This window comes from Hoplias malabaricus, chromosome 18 (genome assembly GCF_029633855.1).
Source record: "Hoplias malabaricus isolate fHopMal1 chromosome 18, fHopMal1.hap1, whole genome shotgun sequence".
Classification (NCBI taxonomy): domain Eukaryota; kingdom Metazoa; phylum Chordata; class Actinopteri; order Characiformes; family Erythrinidae; genus Hoplias; species Hoplias malabaricus.
Genome location: NC_089817.1, coordinates 11,345,988 through 11,363,398, shown reverse-complemented (window position 1 = coordinate 11,363,398; position 17,411 = coordinate 11,345,988). Strand labels below are relative to the sequence as shown.

General features: G+C 40.0%; 2 protein-coding genes across 5 annotated transcripts; one reads left to right on the top strand and one right to left on the bottom strand.

Moving 5' to 3' along the window:
• The first annotated feature begins 1,210 nt into the window (after positions 1-1,210).
• On the top strand, positions 1,211-3,553 carry zgc:171929 (uncharacterized protein LOC100124596 homolog). Its single transcript, XM_066651594.1, has 4 exons — positions 1,211-1,310; positions 2,057-2,298; positions 2,720-2,900; positions 3,243-3,553. Exons 1-4 carry the CDS (start codon positions 1,211-1,213, stop codon positions 3,551-3,553), a joined length of 834 nt encoding a protein of 277 aa, XP_066507691.1.
• Positions 3,554-3,896: 343 nt separating this feature from the next.
• On the bottom strand, positions 3,897-17,055 carry LOC136674631 (myotonin-protein kinase). 4 transcript variants are annotated; one of them, XM_066650723.1, is made up of 15 exons: positions 16,221-17,055; positions 11,126-11,217; positions 10,551-10,634; positions 10,336-10,431; positions 10,077-10,225; positions 9,895-9,988; positions 9,120-9,317; positions 8,597-8,845; positions 8,302-8,381; positions 8,096-8,186; positions 7,431-7,570; positions 7,191-7,300; positions 5,766-5,827; positions 5,445-5,519; positions 3,897-5,161 (listed from the first exon to the last, which is right to left on the bottom strand). In XM_066650723.1, exons 1-15 carry the CDS (start codon positions 16,417-16,419, stop codon positions 5,060-5,062), a joined length of 1,821 nt encoding a protein of 606 aa, XP_066506820.1. In that variant the 5' UTR covers positions 16,420-17,055; the 3' UTR covers positions 3,897-5,059. The 4 variants fall into 4 exon arrangements, with proteins under 4 accessions (XP_066506820.1, XP_066506821.1, XP_066506822.1 ...); XM_066650724.1 differs by having other exon boundaries at positions 7,203-7,300; XM_066650725.1 differs by lacking the exon at positions 16,221-17,055 and adding an exon at positions 12,053-12,214.
• Between the last annotated feature and the right edge of the window lie 356 nt (positions 17,056-17,411).

Genomic DNA, 17,411 nt, shown 5'->3' with positions numbered 1-17,411 from the left:
TAATTATTTATATTATGCTCTTAAATACCAAATAATTCAGGTATAAACAGATCTGGTTTTGTTTAAACTGGTTCAGTGCAATAACGGATGCTGCTAAAAGTTACATTGTGCAATAAGCGATGCTGCAGTTGTGGATTGTTTACATAGGATAACTCATAGTTAATCACTTATGTTATGCTCTTAAATATGTTTACTGCTTCCTTAAATAATGTTCTTTTAATTCTTTCATGTTTTAACTCCTTTTTCTCTTAATTGCACCAAGGGGAGGGGGGAGGGGGGTCTGTAACCCAATTCCGTTGTATAAGTAAAATGTAAATGACAATAAAGGTTTCATCATCATCATCATCATCATCATCAACGTTAATATACATTAAACTATATGTGTATGCATATCTGGATATTTCCCTGTGCAAACTTTAAAAAAAGGAATAATAATAATTAAAACAATAAACATAAAACTAAAATGAAACAGAATCCACCACAAACAAGGGCACAAGGTTGTTGTTTTTTATTGCAGTGTATAGCATAAACTTTAACATGGAAGTGACAGAGCATAATTCATGCATCCAGTAAAACCCTGCACACTGCTGAGTGACACGTCTGTGGAGATTATTTTGATCCTTTGTCCTGCACAACAAATGAAGACCACCTGTAAAGTACGGACAGATGATCATTCAGTCCCCCTAACCGGAGTAGTTAACAGATAGTAAACAGTAAAAGGGGGATTTGAATGGCTTTTGTGTGCATAGGGTGGTTGAAACACAACAGATGATGGTATGAGATGAGAAATAAAAGCTGAATTTTACTAGCAGTCCAGGCCGTGCGTGCTCCTGTTAGGCAGACCGTGGCCTCAGTGCCAGCAGAGCCAGTGGGGCATTTGCATGGATGGTCCAGTTGAATGAAGAGACCAGATTCTCACTACCTGGCATGCAAAACCAGCAGTCCAGCAGTTAACACACACACACACACACACAGGTGTGTCTGCTGATGTGGCCTCCCTTCAGAGGTATGGAAATGAGCACTGAGATTTGCTCTCTCTAACCGCTGAGTAGGATGAAGGACACAGATGCACAGAGAAGAGACACAAGTAAAGAGCTAGTAGACTCTACAGTAATATTAAAGCAAGGAAGGTACTGAGTTCATATACTGAGTAAAATTCAACAGCTAGGTTTAACGTAGTCTTCAGGAAATCTATAAAAGTCTGTCAAGGATGCCCCGGTCATTCCTGGTGAGAAGGAAGCGGTCAGTATACGGTGCCTGGATATGGAGAGACACCCAGTGCCAACTCTGGATTGATCCCAACTTCACAGGTACATTTTAAATGACACACTGAACATATCTGGTTGCTGTCCAAAGAAAAAGATTTATGTCCAAAATAGTTCTTTTAAAGAAAAAGAAAAATTCTTTTTAATGTAAAAAGATTTTATTTCAAGTAATTTCAGAACATTATTAAGGGCAACTGTTTTCAAATGATGTAGTAAACTCCAAAACAACAGAAATGGAGGTAAATGTTTTTCATTGGACAGCAACAATATTAAATACGCATTGAAATATGTGACATAAAATATTTTGCAGGTACAAATATGTACATACTTTCCACAAAGTACATTGACACAGTACTTGCCAAAAGTAAACAAAAATACAAATCTGTTGATATTTATTGTAATTATGAAATTTTACTGATTTTAAATATATATTGTCAATCATTTGTGTTTTTAAAACTGTATATATGTTATCCATTTAATTTCACAAATATTTTTATTTATGCATTTTACATTATATAATATTGATATTTTTGCATGACTAGCTACAGAATTCCAGAAAATTATTTCATGCCTCAGAATTATACAGTTTTATCAGGAGGCCATGGAATTTTGTGAAAAAGAGTAGAGATAATTGAGTATCAAGACTTGTCTTCAGTGATTTGTTATGATTCTCTTCATTTTATTTATACAAAGCCGAACCTTAGAGAACCACTTTAAACTATGAAGACCAAATAATTCAACAATTAAACGTTTATTCAGTCCTCTGTTGGTTTACTTTCTTCATCACACAGTTCCTCGAACAGCAGATGTAAAGGCACTTGGCAGCAACGACCCACAGTTAGTCGAAACATCAAGAAACATTTCACCTGGGCCAGTACTCGCATCCAATATCAGCACTAACCTGGAGTCAGTTCAAAGAACCAGCAATCCTGACTCAGGAATGGGGAGCCCACAGCACTGCTGCCCTCAGCCGCCCATTCCAAGCCCTTTTCAGCCCCATTCACTCTCACTGGCTACAACCTCCAGAACCAAGGTAACTTTGCAACACAGGCAAATTAGACTTAACCTATTCAGTGGCTGGAGTCACAGTCTTGAAAGAATATTGTAGTAAAATGTATTCTTACACAAAACATAGTCAACCAGGTCATGTTTAGTGTCACTCTTTGCTTAATTTTAGCACTGAACTAATTTAGCTCACAACCAATGGATCTCTATATTCCATATGTTATAGCACTGTAAATTGCCTAAATTACTACAAGTTTACCATTTGGAGGTTGTCAAACATCAGAACCCTTTTAACAACTTAAAGCATTTTGAGGCCAGTGGGTGGTGATTTAGAAAAACAGTTTACACAAGGTTTATAAAAGGATATATGCTTCTCTTCTGTTAGCTGTATTATACACTTATATTTGTGATGGGGGAAATGCATTCTAACAAGCTATTTCTATCCACAGATCCCACCTCCCAGTTCTGGTGATTTCCTGTGCCCCGTCTGTCACAAGATTTTCCCACTGCAGCGGATGCTTACACGTCACCTGAAGTGCCACAGCCTAATCAAGAGGCACCCATGCAGGTACTGCGGGAAAGGTTTCAACGACACCTTCGACCTCAAGAGGCACATGCGCACACACACAGGTGATACTTTACACACAAACACACACACTAACATAGCTCAACAGAGGACAGCTCTCTAATGATAGTGTCAGGATTAACATTACTATGCGGTACCTGTTTGTGACTAATGTTATATTACATAAATGCTTATGGTGAGGTTTAGTAACAATTCTTTTAAATTTGTAAATTAAAACAATATATTAATGTTGTATCTCTGTGTATTGTATTTTGTGCATCTATGTCCTAAATCATATATTAAAATCACTATAATAATTTATCCTACAAAATTATCTATGAAAAGCTAAAGAATCCAGTTTCAGTGAGAGATTATTTGCTTAGATGTTGGTCTACCAATCTACGTAGGTATCCGACCATACAGGTGTGACCTCTGTGAGAAGGCCTTTACTCAGCGCTGCTCTCTAGAGTCGCACCTGCGGAAGATCCATGGTGTGCGGCAACAGTATGCATACCGCCAACGCCGCTCCAAGATCTTTGTATGTGAAGACTGTGGCTTCACCTCCAGCAGGCCGGACGAATATTTCCTGCACATGCGTCAAAGACACCCAGAAAGCCCTGCCCTGCGCAGATACTACCGCAAACACCTGCAGGAGACACCCACCCAGTCCCACATCTCACCCTTTATGCTCTATCCCACGGCAGCCTTTTACATTTGAAAAACAGCAGGGCTGCCCCTTCGCTCCATTGCTGGTGGCTACATGAGGACCCCTGTCAGGAGGTTCAAGTTCAGGCAGCTTTGGCTACACACATTTGCTAAAACATGAGCCAGGGAACAGTGTATAAAATGCTTTTATTTTAATAAAACTCATCTTATTAATACATTATAGCACTATTTTCATATGAAGATAAAAACTAATAAACAAATAACAGTGCATTACACACGCAGACATACAATTCAGTGCAAGTCAGAGATCACCCTTCTTTAATTTACAAATATTTCTTTATTTCTTTATTGTAGAACCCCCCCCCCCCCACCCCATTTTCTTTACATTTCCCCTTCTTAAAACAGTGAATTATCTAATGTTTAATCTCCTGAACAATGACTAGAAATTTAATAGATGAAGGATGCTCCCTGAATTATGCACAGTGCTTTACACATTTACAAAAAAGTAATTTCAACTATTTATTTTTAAAGCATTCCATAATCAGGTCATTAGTAAAGTGCATGCTCATAATTTGTTGTAGACTGGGATTACAGTAAATGTGATTTTAACCTGGATTTATATTTATATATTTGCGAATAAAGTTTGTATTTTTAATAAATCACATCTTGTCATGTTTTGACAGTTTTAGCTTCAATGTACACCTTGCCAACTTTTTCAAAAAAATGACTCTAAGCTGTCAGCAACAGAGTGAAACTGTTACTCAGCATACCTCCAAAATTCACAGTTCATAAGTTCACAATGGGTAAGTGAACTAAATTCATTTGGAGGTACAAAAAGATTTTTTTTAATAATACAAATCTACATATTTAAAATTAGTCTAGAGCACTTTAACAGAAGTATAATCCAATTAAATGCTATGTTGAAAGTAAATCATGAAAGTCAAATTGTTCACTCAAGCATTTTAAGGACAAATCCGTTGCCTTATAATAAATACATAATACTCACCCAAAACTATAGTTTCATGTGCAATATGTTTTAATACATTCTTTGTACAAAAAATAATGCCAAGTCTTTTCAAAATAAACTTGTAATATATTAACTTTTTTAGTGAACAGTGCCTCCAAACTGCATACTAGGGCTTCTGTTGTCATTCCCTATGTTCCTTCCATAAGCTAATTTGGCACAAAAGTGGTTGTGTGTGATGTACACTCTTCCACCTTGAACTGCATGCATCTAATACTGATTACAATACAGCGAGTCATAGGTGCTTAGGAAAATGGGTATTGTACAAACTCAGAGACCCTTGATGCCTTTCTCATCAACAAGTGCAATCATAGAAGTGTCAGTCTACAAGTCAAAATTTATGGTCACTGTGGCCTAGAGTTAACACTAACTGAAGTAGTCATGAACTGAACTAACAGTTACACATACAATACACCTGAATTTTATCAGGTGGTGTGTAAGTGACAAGTGAAAGAATGTGGACATTGGTGGTATATTTGCAGTTGTCAGGAATCTGATCCCAAACTCAGACAGCTGTTCTTCACACAACATAGCTCAGGAGATCTCAGAACTGCAGTGACGCTCCCACATCTGGAGTTCTCCACCTGCAGCACACACCAACAGGTACGACTCGCACCTCACCCATGGCCTGTGCACCTAGTGATTACAAAAGCTAGGTTTACAAACACTTCATTATCAATTATTTTTCAGTGATTGAATGATACCTTGACCATCAGAAACTGGGAGCCTAAAAGAGGAAAATGGGCCTATCTCTGTCTAAGTGATTTACATGTTAAATTACCTTGACATCTGTTAGCTAATTTTGACTAAATTCTAAAAACAAAGATTAAATTCAAAAATTCTGGTTAGACTTGTGTGACCTTTTAGAAAACTTGAATGTTATTAAGGCATATGTAATTTAGGCTTTAGTGACACTCACCCTGTGGAAGAGCATCAGGTGGCGGAGGAGAGGCATCACTAGTGGGTAATGGCAGGCAGGGGGCAGCAGTGAGCTCTGCAAACATTTAGCCAATAGTTCAGTCAACGTATGCAGTGACCCACGACATTGCAAAACACCAGTGAGCAGAGAAAGGAAATGTCTGAGCTTAGTGCTTGGTCTGCTCTTACTGTTGCGTACTTCTAATGGAATTTCTCACGGATTAAAGCTAGTTCATAACCCGCCATGCTAGCTGCAGTATTTTAAGGGAAGGTACTGATTAACAGATAGAGACAGAGAGATTGTGCTGAGAGGCACGCTTACATCCCCAACAGGGTCCACACAGCCAGCAGGCAGAAAGACAGGCGGCAGGCATACACACAGCTCTGTGGTGGAATGAGAAAGAGCCATTAGAGAAGTCCTATGGAAAATGGAGAAACAGAAAAAACGAACCTGTCCCCCATGACCACCATAACTGTTTCCCTTTTACTGCAAATGTAGTTGATAATCCAAGACATATTTCTTATCTAAAGTTTGATGCTTTGATAACGATCTAAAAAGCTAGCTAGCAATGGGAGCTTAAAGCCACCTTAAAATATAATGGAAGCTGTGCATGTAAATCATTACACACCCTCCACAAATAAGAATAATCTAATACAGCCATGCTGACGTTCTATTTTATATAGAGCACTATGTTTTTGAGAATTTTAGCATTATTTTGACTATAAATAGAATAGTCATACACACAAATGGTAAAAGCAAACAGTATATTGTACTTCATATTTTTTAATCTTTAATTACAAATGTATATGTATTAATAGAATCCTCTTTGTGCAAGTTTCTTCCGTGTCAGCAAACAAAAGCAACCTAAATGCTATTGTGCTATGTGTGGAGAATGTGCAAAAAAATAGCATAATGCGGAGCTGCTGTCAAATTGCAAATAATACTGCATCAGGCAAAAGTTTGTCAGTCATAAACCTGTGCTGTATCTGTACTTTTGTTTATTTTTAAAGAAATTGTAAGCCATTTTGTTTGTTTTTAAGACATGCCAAATCTGATAGAGCTAACTCAACAACTTAATCACAAACCAGAAAAAGTATGTGATTTGGTATGTGATTTAGGTGATGCACTTTGCTCTATTGTAAACTAGATGCCATAAGCTCCCATGGTAAGCTACTTAAAGCTCCAAAGCAAAATCCAGACACCAAACATACCTTGATTAATCAACTGCATTCAGGAAAAAAAAAGTGTAACCTAGACTTTTGACCAAAACATCACTTTAAAATGGGATGTGCAGCCCATTAGCAGACGACAAAATGAAGTTGATGCGTGTCTGAAGGATGGCATGCGTGGTTCACTGTGAGTGAGGCTTGCTCCTTGCAAATAAAGCAGAAGGAGTGAGTGTAAAGTTTGTATCTTCATGAGTGGCTTGTTGGCGTGAAAGCAGGACACAGTGGGAAGTCGCTGTGCTATTTGATCACAAGGCCAGGTGAAACTGCTGAGGTCTCTTTGAACGGCATGTGCTGGTGTAGGACTCTCCTATTCCTGGATGTTTATAACTGATCTCTGGGAAAAACTGTAAACATACATATTCATGGTGATACAATGCATCACTGGAAGAACCAAATCTACTTTATAAAACTGACAAACAAACCAAAATGCCTATGTACACCAGCTAGCTGTGCAAGGCCTGACTACAGAATGAAACGTCTATGAACAACATCTGAACTTATGAAATGTTGTGATGACCTTGTGCCTTGCCTTTGTCCTGTTGGACCATCAGTTTACAGATCTTCTCACGCAGTGCCTGCACCTCTTGCTCCAGCTCTCTGTTTCGCTGCTCTGCCTCCTGCAGACGTCTGCAAGAACATGAGCATTAATGAGAAAGTGCATGGTAGGTTAGGAAGGCCAGTTCAGCAATTAGAAAGAGAGAAATAAGACAATGAGGTGAATCAGGTAGAATTGACAAGTATCAGAACAGCAGAATACCTGTGTAGTTCCTGGGTTACTTTGTCATTGTGGTCAGAACTGACTGGAGGCTCGGTAATACTGTGCTCAAGTGCAAGGGGGAGCTCTCTCTGTGTCTGTGTTTCAGCTGGCGGAGGTTCTCTGAGCTGCCATGCTTGACTCTGCAAATGTAATAATATGTATACACACTGATATGGACATGAATAGAAAGATCCTGAGCTGCCATCCAAAAAAAAAAAAAACATGATGCAGCAGTACCTTTCAGTGTTTAAACAAATTCTGATACTTTGACCAGCAGGTTTTCTAGATGTGTATTTAAAATTCTTGCCAATTGTCAGAACACTAGCTCAAAGTATGTGGTAGCTGTCAGTCAGCCAACAGCAACTGCCAATCAGTCTGTGGTGTCTGCTACTGACCATTTGTGACAGTTATCAGTCAACCAGTGCCAGTGAGCATGAGTGGAATCCGTCAATCAACTAAGTAGCTAAAAATCAGCCAGCGATACCTGCTACTTACCAAAGGTGGTAGCTGTTAGTCAGGAGCTGTTGTCACAGATCAGTTACCAGCAGTTGTCACTGACTGGCAACAACATTTTTTATCAGCTGAATTATATCAGTACAAATAATGAACATGAACAAGTCTTGATTTCATCCGTAGGGTTATGATTAATTTTGAGTGTCCCATACCAGTTTTCCCGGCTGGAAAAGATGCTCTCTGGCTGGCTGCTGATCAATCTCCATCATGATGTCTTGGCTACGGTCAACAGCACCTGTTTCTCTGTAAGATGAAATTAAGGTGTGCGTTAGAAAAGAGTCTCTTTGAGAGAAAAAAGCAGCTTTGCTTTAACAAAACAAGGTAATGATAACAATGAAGAATATGAATAATAACAGACCTGGTGGCTGTGTAAGAATATCCAACAAAGGCTAAATGAACTCCTGCCGGAGCCCTGTCCATGACATCACTTAGGGTCTCCTACAGATATATACAAATGTGTTGATTATCATGATATCGCAAAAATAATGCATTCTAAACAGGATGATTTGCAGCATGATTTTTATTGGCTGTACAGAGTGGGGAGTGGCATACTGCACCTATTTCTTAAAAGTGAGGATATTTTCTCCTGTAAGTTATCCTTACACCATAAAATATTAGAAGTATCAAAGAAAATATAGTCAATAGTTTGTTACTGTTTCACTAAGGCAGTCATCCAGCACATCAAAGTTGGAGGTGTCAGTAGGGTTGGACACTTCAGGGTGGTAGGGGGCAGGCAGCCTGTGCAGGGCTCTCCAGTCCAGTCCTCTAAAGAAAGGATGACTCCTGAAGTCTGCAGAGCCATTAGAGCCCAGTCTCACACTCCTCTCACACAGCAACCCTGAGATCAGTGCTCTAACCTCCTCTGAAATATCCACCGCTCCTGAAGGGAACTCAAAATAGTCCTGGAGAGGCACAAATGTACATGCGGAAGCAGAGATTGACTTTATAACATCTTTTATGTTTAAGAAAATAATCCTGTTCCTCAGTCTCAAATACTCAGTCGAGAGCAGTTACAGAATAATACATTGGGGAATTTCACAAAGGAGACTTTACTTAAGAATTTACTTAAAGCTGATCATGTTTTCATCTGAAAGGTCATGCAGAAACAAACAAGTCTGGGGAATTCTACTTGTTTACTTATATGCTTGTGTAATAATGCTATACATGTTCACGTGCCTGGAAGTGGATTATTTTGGCGTATGTCTCAGACAAAGACTCTGCATAAAATGGTGTGGTCCCCAGCAGCATCTCATATGCACACACACCAAGAGCCCACCAGTCACACTCCGTTCCATAGCCCCCTCCACCCTCAACTGCCCTCAGGATCTCTGGAGACAGGTAGTCTGGAGTGCCCACAGCCAACGAGGAATGAACCTGCAGTCACACACACACATATGCCTGAAGTAATGTTATTGCAGTCACAAACACTGATAAATTATGTTATCCTTGCTATCCTTGTTATCATTCTACACAAAATGTTGTCGATAGACACAACACGCTGTCTGTACACTACATCATTCAGTGTCAGCACAAATAGTTTCATGCACAAATAGTCAATGCCTTAGAAAACGTTGATATTTTTTGTTGTTTTTATATGGTTCTGTGCATAAAAATTAGTGTAAATGAAGACATTTATTGATGTATGTGAGAGCAGAGCCATGTGTTTCATTTTAGCCAGTAAGTAGAGGAAAACTAGAAAGCAATTTCACTGTTTAGAGTAAGCAATATACAGTAGCAAATCATTTTAAAATGCTATAAAAAGTGCCAAAATTAAATTAATTAAACCACATTTTATATCTTTCCAGCTGGTACTTGAGGAGATGAAAATCAAACCACAACTTTTGTATGTTCCTGTTTGGGTCAGCTCTTGTTTTTGAATGTGTTTGGAAAAATGCCCTTAGAAGCCAATAGGCATTTGTGGTATTTGTTGGGTAAAGTACAGTGACCTCACCATGCCATCATCCTGCAGCTTCAAACAAGAACCAAAATCCCCCAGTCGCACATGACCATTCACTGTCAGCAGGATGTTGTCAGGTTTTATGTCTCTATAGGGAACAATGGATTATTTTGTTACACATCCACATAAACAAAGACATACACACAGAGATTTAAATGATCACTGCACATACATACCTGTGTACATAGCCCAGTTTGTGGACAGAGTCAATAGCCATCACCATCTCAGCTAAGTAAAACTGAGCCATGTCCTCTGGAATATGGTCCCCAAACTTACTCAGCAATGTCAGCAGGTCTCCACCTACATAGTAATCCATTGCTAAATACTGAGACAGAAAGAGTAAATGTTTCTTGCTTGTGAGAATTCTGGCTCATTGGAATTCTACTATTGCTCTTTATAATGTAGGTGCAATACAGGATTTCAGCTGAAACATACAAGGTAATTGTCATCCTGGAAGGCATAATGCAGCTCAGTGATCCAGCGCCGATCACCTTTTAGCAAAACCTCCCTCTCCTCCTGATAGCAAGCTGTCTGAACAATTACAGGGTGTAACACAGTAAAGTGAGAGATTATTAGCTTTATAAAAACATACTATGATAAAAATAACTAAGCGCTTGTGGAAAGGTTAAGAAATGTGCAGAGGGCTTTACCTCTCCACGCTTCAGCATGTCCCATTTGTTCATGATCTTCAGAGCATAGACCTGCTGATTGCTGTGCATTCTAGCCACTGCAACCTGCAAACACACACTGGGCTTATGACTGAGCATGACTGGGTGTACACAGCATACATTCAATCCAGAGCAGTATATACACTTACTTCATTCATTCATTCATTCATTATGAGGGTTGCGGTGGGTCCAGAGCCTACCTGGAATCATTACACGCAAGGCGGGAATACACTCTGGATGGGGCGCCAGTCCTTCACAGAGCAACACACACGCTCACACATTCACTCACACCTATGGACACTTTTGAGTCGCCAATCGACCTACCAACGTGTGTTTTTGGACTGTGGGAGGAAACCAGAGCACCCGGAGGAAACCCACACGGACACTGGGAGAACACGCCAACTCCTCACAGACAATCACCTGGAGCAAGAATCGAACCCAAAACCTCCAGATCCCTGGAGCTGTGCGACTGTGACACTACCTGCTGCACCACCATGCTGCCCCCACTTACTTCATAATATATATTTTAAAAAAAGTAACAGACTCCAGTTACTCACCTCACTGAAGGTACCCCGGCCAATCACCTTTAAGATGTTGAAATCATCCCTTTTTATTCGAGTTTTCTTCACATGTCTCACAAGAGGCTCAGCTGTGAATGGGTAAGAGACATACAATGTCAGCTATAGCTGCCAACTGTAGCAACAAATCTGATCTTTTTTGTTTTGTTTTGTTTTGTTTCCAAAGTGTACTTTAGTTTTGCATCTGATGTAAGGCTAATATAGTTCATGAGTAATGGATGTTTATTCCTCACCAATTATGTCTCTGCACTGAGTTGACTTGGCACAGTTGTATCAACCATGAGGGAAAATTTACAATTATTAAAGTCTGCTAGCCAAGAGTATTCGTGTAATGTAATAAACCATAACAAACTTATAATTAGGTAACAACACATGCGGTCGAGGCAAGTGTGCTATAATTAAAACCAGGCTACCATACACCGGACCTGTCCCATCAGCACGCATTAGAGTGATAAATGACAAAGTGGATATTCACCTTCGCTTAGGTATAAGCTGATTAACATTTATGTTATTTGTTTAATCCAAAGACCAGAAGCTGATCATTGGGTGGCCTTTGGCAAAATTGGGTGAGCAGAATTTTTAGTCAAGAGGGGCTGCACTTTACACAGTACACAAAAGGTGGTGGCAAACTCTCATGTGCCTCACGATCACCTTGTGCTCCAGCTCTGAATCTGACTCAAGGGGATGTGCCTGGTGCAGCCAGGAGGGAAGGTGTGTCTGCACGTGTAAACTTGCATACCAGGAATTAGCTATGGCTGACTGGGTGGCTCTTGGTCTAGTTCTCCCTTGCTGAAGACAATTTGACAGTTATTTTCTTAATAAACTTTAAGCCACATGACACTTGCCATGTCAAAATAATAATAATAATAATAATTAAATTAATAGTAGCTGTGCTGTGATACTTACATTAACTAGAAGTGCTGTGCTTTTGATGAGGAAAATTCCTTCACTAATCTTCCAACTTCTACATCAGTGTATTGATCATACATCATCACTCTAAGCCATATGGTTGCTTTATATTCTTACTAAGTATGTATTGAAACTACCATATATTAGCACACTTTAAATAAATTATCTTCCAAGAACAGCTAGTCCCCTCCAGGGTGTATTCCCGCCTTGCGCCCGATGATTCCAGGTAGGCTCTGGACCCCCCGCGACCCTAAATTGGATAAGCGGTTACAGGTAATGGATGGATGAAGAACAGCTAACCAGCTTCTGTTCTTTGGTGTTTCGAAATCTTCTTTCAGCTCCCAACAGAACAGTATGGCTGTTATTATGGAAAGGGGCCAGAAAAACAGCATTTAATATTAACATTTAATATCTCAAAATAAAAACCTGCTGAAAAACTCTGATACTGCACTTTTTCACAAGACAAATATTATATTCAAGAAATGAGAATTACTGACTCAGATCTTAATGGCGTAATACTGGCAGGCTTGAGGTATCCTCTGCGATGTTTGTTGGACTTACAAATCTCAGACTACTGCAAGACTGCTAGTTAATTTTGTCATTGTGCATGACCTATAGTGAAAAGGACTTTATATGTAGCTTACGTAGGAAATACCTCCCTGTAGTTTGTTAAGAAGGACAGTCTCATTCCTCTTTAGGAGATGAGACCATTCCTCTTCCATAGAAACAGAGGCATCCCCTTCATAAGAGACAGATATATTCCCCTTTAAGAGCAAACTGTTCGGAAATAGAACAGATGATGCTAAGAATAGCCTGCCACTGCTTAAGACTTTTTTAAGGCAAGTTTTTCCAGTGCTTTGGATTGCAGACTCGTACACACAGGCACACACAGACACACATCCATGAGAGGAATGTGAGCGAGAGCAAGGCAAGAGTGTAAACTGTTTTAGTGGAAAGAAGTTTCCAGAAGTGTTTCTCCAGATCTCAAACACAGAGACACATCTCAAAACAGTAACTTGAGCAGGGGAGCTATGGGGAGGCATTAAGCAGTATCAGGGCAGAAAGACTTGAAATAAAAATGGGGTTTTAGGACAGCAAACCTAATGGTACCACCATCAGAGGTCACAAGAAAGGTGAAATAACTTATTTTAGTCCTGAAATTTCTTGAGTCTTCTCACCTCAGGTACTGTGGATCACACTAGACATTTTTTATTGCTTCTATGCAAAGTAGGCATCTTTAAATCTGCTTGTGAATTATGCTGTATATATTTATGATTTAAAAATTCAAAGGATATAATATGAATTGGTGATGAGTGAGCTTTATTTGCCACCTCAGCCTTGCAGCTGTGGTATAAAAGTAAAGAGATAAGAATCAGATACTGACATGTCATGCCATTTGGGGAGGGATATATTTCAAAATTGTATTATTCTACAAAACTGTATTTACCTAGTTAAGAAGGCTGGAAAGGGCAACTGTGAAATAAACAAAGCAAAACTGCATGAGAGTGTTGCTAATGCTACATTTTTCTACTTTAAAAAAATCCAGAATTTCTGTTATGCTAAATGCTAACATTGTGAAAGCAGGTCTAAGTGTGTTGACAGCAACAAACTTTGTAACCACCAACTTCTTCCTGAAACACATTTGCTAATAGTGTATGCTAACTGGTGCACTGACAAATATGTTCCTGGCTTAGCAGTATGTACAATACAGTACTTAATCAGCCCCATCATGGGCTAGCTTTGTTCAAGAAGGGCATAGGCTATAGGTGGGTTGGTTTATGCTAGTAGTGTGACCTAGGTGGGCCCAATAACCCTATATCTCTATCAAACCTACATTGGCCTATAGCATTACATGTATAGCCCAGATGGGCCCTATTTTTAACGGTTCCTGATACAAAGAAACCCTGGAAGGCATTCATGTGTGGGGCCACCGTTTAACATTTGGACAAAACTTGCTGTTACTCAGCTGGCAGCTGGATTGTCCAAACATGGGTGGGTGTTACCAGTACAAAAAAGTGTTACCAGTACATTCAGATAAATTATTTATATTAATAGGTTTGTTAGAACAGACTGTAAAGTAGCTGAGGATTTGGCCAGTAGATGGAGAATTACAGGAATCATGTATCATATCCCAAGTTTGTCTAAAATGTGGCAAAAATTAAATCACTATAATACATTTCAGGACAGTGATTGTAAGAGTGCACTCTTTATTTTATTTATTTATATTTATTTTTATTTTGTTGGAAGACAGGGTTGTAACAACTAATGATCACCATTCCACACTCTTCTCTAAACTGTCAGCCAGCCTATAAACCCCAGAATGTTTTGCTTCAAACCAGGGGGTGCGTTATGCTGCCCCCCAACCCACAATCCTGTGTGCCTGTGGAAAGTTTAGTGTGGATCTCTCCACCACTCCCTTCCTCCTGTTTACCACTTCCCCCTCTGTGGACCAAGGCCAAAGCAACTGCCAGCCACATAAATGGAAATATCACTACAACACCGGCAATGACAGTGAATCTGTCTGTTTGTGTCCCTCGCTTTCCTTCTCAAAGCATATACACACCGGTTTTCATAAGCTTCCATGCTTTCTAATTGGCTGCCAGCAGCTGAAAACGTGGGGGGTTGGAGATTTTATTGTAACTAAAATATATCAGCCTTTGCTGGGGCTTTGCTCTCTTCATTATATCAGTGGCTGCTGTTATTTCAACACCTGTCAGATACCCAGAGATTCAGCTGTTCTGTCATTGTGCTGCCCTCAGACTCTCACTGACTCACACATACAAATACCGTAAAAGTGGCTGTATGAAAGCATGTATTAATGCTAAAGTTTGGGTGCCCCATCCCAATTATATGTGAATATATGTTTCAATATTTTCCCATTTTTAAAGTCAATTAACAACTACCTGTACATGAACAATTATGTAATTATTAACCAATAGTTGGCAGCATAGGTTGTGTTCATTTTAAATATTAAGAAAAAGTAATTTGGCAAAATTATGTATATAAATATAAATATAGAGGTATAATGCAGAATGTGTGTGTTTGTGTGTGTGTGTATGTGTGTGTCAATGTCACAGTCTTTTTCTGTAAGTGTGTTTTTCTTGGCCATGACGCCTGCTCCTCCCAACATACCTCCAAATACAGAGTGACTGGATCAACATCAACACAGGTGGTCACAAGTGTGTGTGTGTGTGACAGAGAGTAAGTGTATAAATGTGGTACACGTGGATGTGTCTGGGTTAGCTATGTTTGTCGTAACTTGATAACAGTTGATCTTTTTGTGCCTTTGCTTTGATCTAGTTAGTTCACCATTAATATCACACACACACACACACAAACACACAAAATGAACAGAGGGTCGTGTGATGCACCCTCAGTCTGGAGCAGGAGACATATGGTGACCCTGAAACTCATACTAACAATTGCATGATCACATGACCTCGGAATAGCGCTCTCTTTCACGACCTTGTGTTCACGTTCACCTCCAAGCCACATCCTGCCTGAGCTCGCTAGAGCTCAGCACACAGTTACCAAGCAACAACAACACACACACACACACACACATACAAACACTTCCACTAGCATACTCTCTTGTGCACAAGTTCGGAATCAATTGTTAATTATTTTTGTGACTTCATATACTTTAAAAAACATAAAGGCAATTTAAATTGTACACAAATACCAAAAGGTATTTTAGATGATTAATGTATTTTTGGAACTAAAAAACGTTAATAAAAGCTGAGTTTCGCATTTTCTAAAAAAAAGCGATTATGATTTATTTATTCATTCATTCATTGTCTGTAGTCGCTTATTCAGTACAGGGTTGCGGTGGGTCTTTTACAAGCCTTCAATCGAACATACAAAGTATTTTACAAGCTTCAAATATCTGTTTGAAGACCAAAAATCTTACGGTGAATGGTTGTTAGTTTAGTGCTAACACACAACTACAATTCTGTAGTAGTGCTAACAGAAGTTTTTTCTTCCCTGAATGTACTAATGATATCAGTACAAAACTTAATTTCTTTATGCTGAACATTTCTCTGACATGTCTTGTTACCTGCAAATTATTTGGAACCTGTGCAGCTTGAATTGTATCCCTCACATGCACACACACACACACACACACACACACACACAGAAGGAAGTGAGATGGAATGGCACTGACCCCACTGGAGGAAGCGGCTGATGTATTTTTCTCTGGCTGGGCTGGACGACTGGAATTCCTGGTAGACACCCACCAGCAGGTCAAGTAACGTCTGCAGGCCCACTGGACCTGATACACCAATCTCACCAGCCACCCCAGGCTCCCTTAAAACTTTCTCCCGCAGCACCGGGGCCTCACGGGGCCCAGGGCCAGACGACATGGTGGCACGGCACAGCAGAGCTGAAGAACTGTGTTCAGCCCCAGCTGGGTTCCATAGCCCCTCAATAACACTGTCTTTTCACACTGACCATAAATCTGCCCCTACCACTAACCTCTGCACAAACTTTAGCACACTTACCCAGGCCTGAGTGGACACTACCTTCCAGTCTCAGAGATACTCAAAACTGAATGTCCCTCACAAATCAGCCTGTTGTTCCCTCTCTTGCTTTCTCTCTCTCTACCCCTGTCTCTCTCTGTTGTTGCCTTATTCTTCTCGTCCCGCGTCTGTGCATGTGTCAAGCAAGCAGTGATTCCAGCTCTGGCTCAAGCCCTTTTTTGGTGAGTGTCTCCCTCTCTCTCTCTCTCTCCCTCCCTTTCTCTTCAATCTGCCTGTCTCTCTCTCTCAATGTCTAAACCTCTCTCTTTGGTCTTCTCTATTCTTTCCTTCTCTACTTCTCTCTCACACAGGTAGATGCAATGCAGTATAATGCTCTAGTTCCTCATTGTTTCCAGTAGTTCCTCATTCTGAACACTCATCTAACACTTCACACTTTCATGGCTGTTACATGCCCGTCCTCAGTGGACCTCAATGCCTGGAGCCTTGTCCACTTCATCCTTCCATCTTCAGTATCCTCATCCCCAGCCCGTGTGTTGTTTCGCCATTGGCTCCTCTGCGGTGGGTCTGCCCTGAACAGCTGCTTTGCTCTTGATTCTCACAGAGGGCGGAACTTTCTCTATTTCACGCTCTCTCTCTACTTCACGCTCTCTCTCTCTCTCTCCCTCGCTCTCACTTTCTCTCTCTCCACCCAACTTGTTGCCCTCCCTCTGTTGCACTTTTACAGCATGTTGTCTCTTCACCACTCCTCTATGCTTCCTCTGTTTATTAATACTGTGCCATTTCTCCTGCCTGTCTCTGTCAGTCTCTTCTCCTTTTACCTCTTTCAGATTCAGACAGCATCATTATTGGTCTCTTCTATGAAATTAGACAAAAAG

Bases quoted from the DNA above. Each gene is read 5' to 3' on its own strand.
- zgc:171929 (XM_066651594.1), top strand. From the start codon at position 1,211: ATGCCCCGGTCATTCCTGGTGAGAAGGAAGCGGTCAGTATACGGTGCC. The intron at 2,299-2,719 runs GTAACTTTGCAA...TTCTATCCACAG, and splicing joins CTACAACCTCCAGAACCAAG to ATCCCACCTCCCAGTTCTGG. The intron at 2,901-3,242 runs GTGATACTTTAC...CAATCTACGTAG, and splicing joins GCACATGCGCACACACACAG to GTATCCGACCATACAGGTGT.
- LOC136674631 (XM_066650723.1), bottom strand. From the start codon at position 16,419: ATGTCGTCTGGCCCTGGGCCCCGTGAGGCCCCGGTGCTGCGGGAGAAA. The intron at 10,226-10,335 runs GTATGTTTCAGC...TTTCTGTCTCAG, and splicing joins TCCAGGATGACAATTACCTT to TATTTAGCAATGGATTACTA. The intron at 8,187-8,301 runs GTCTGTTATTAT...TTCATCTTACAG, and splicing joins TATTCTTACACAGCCACCAG to AGAAACAGGTGCTGTTGACC.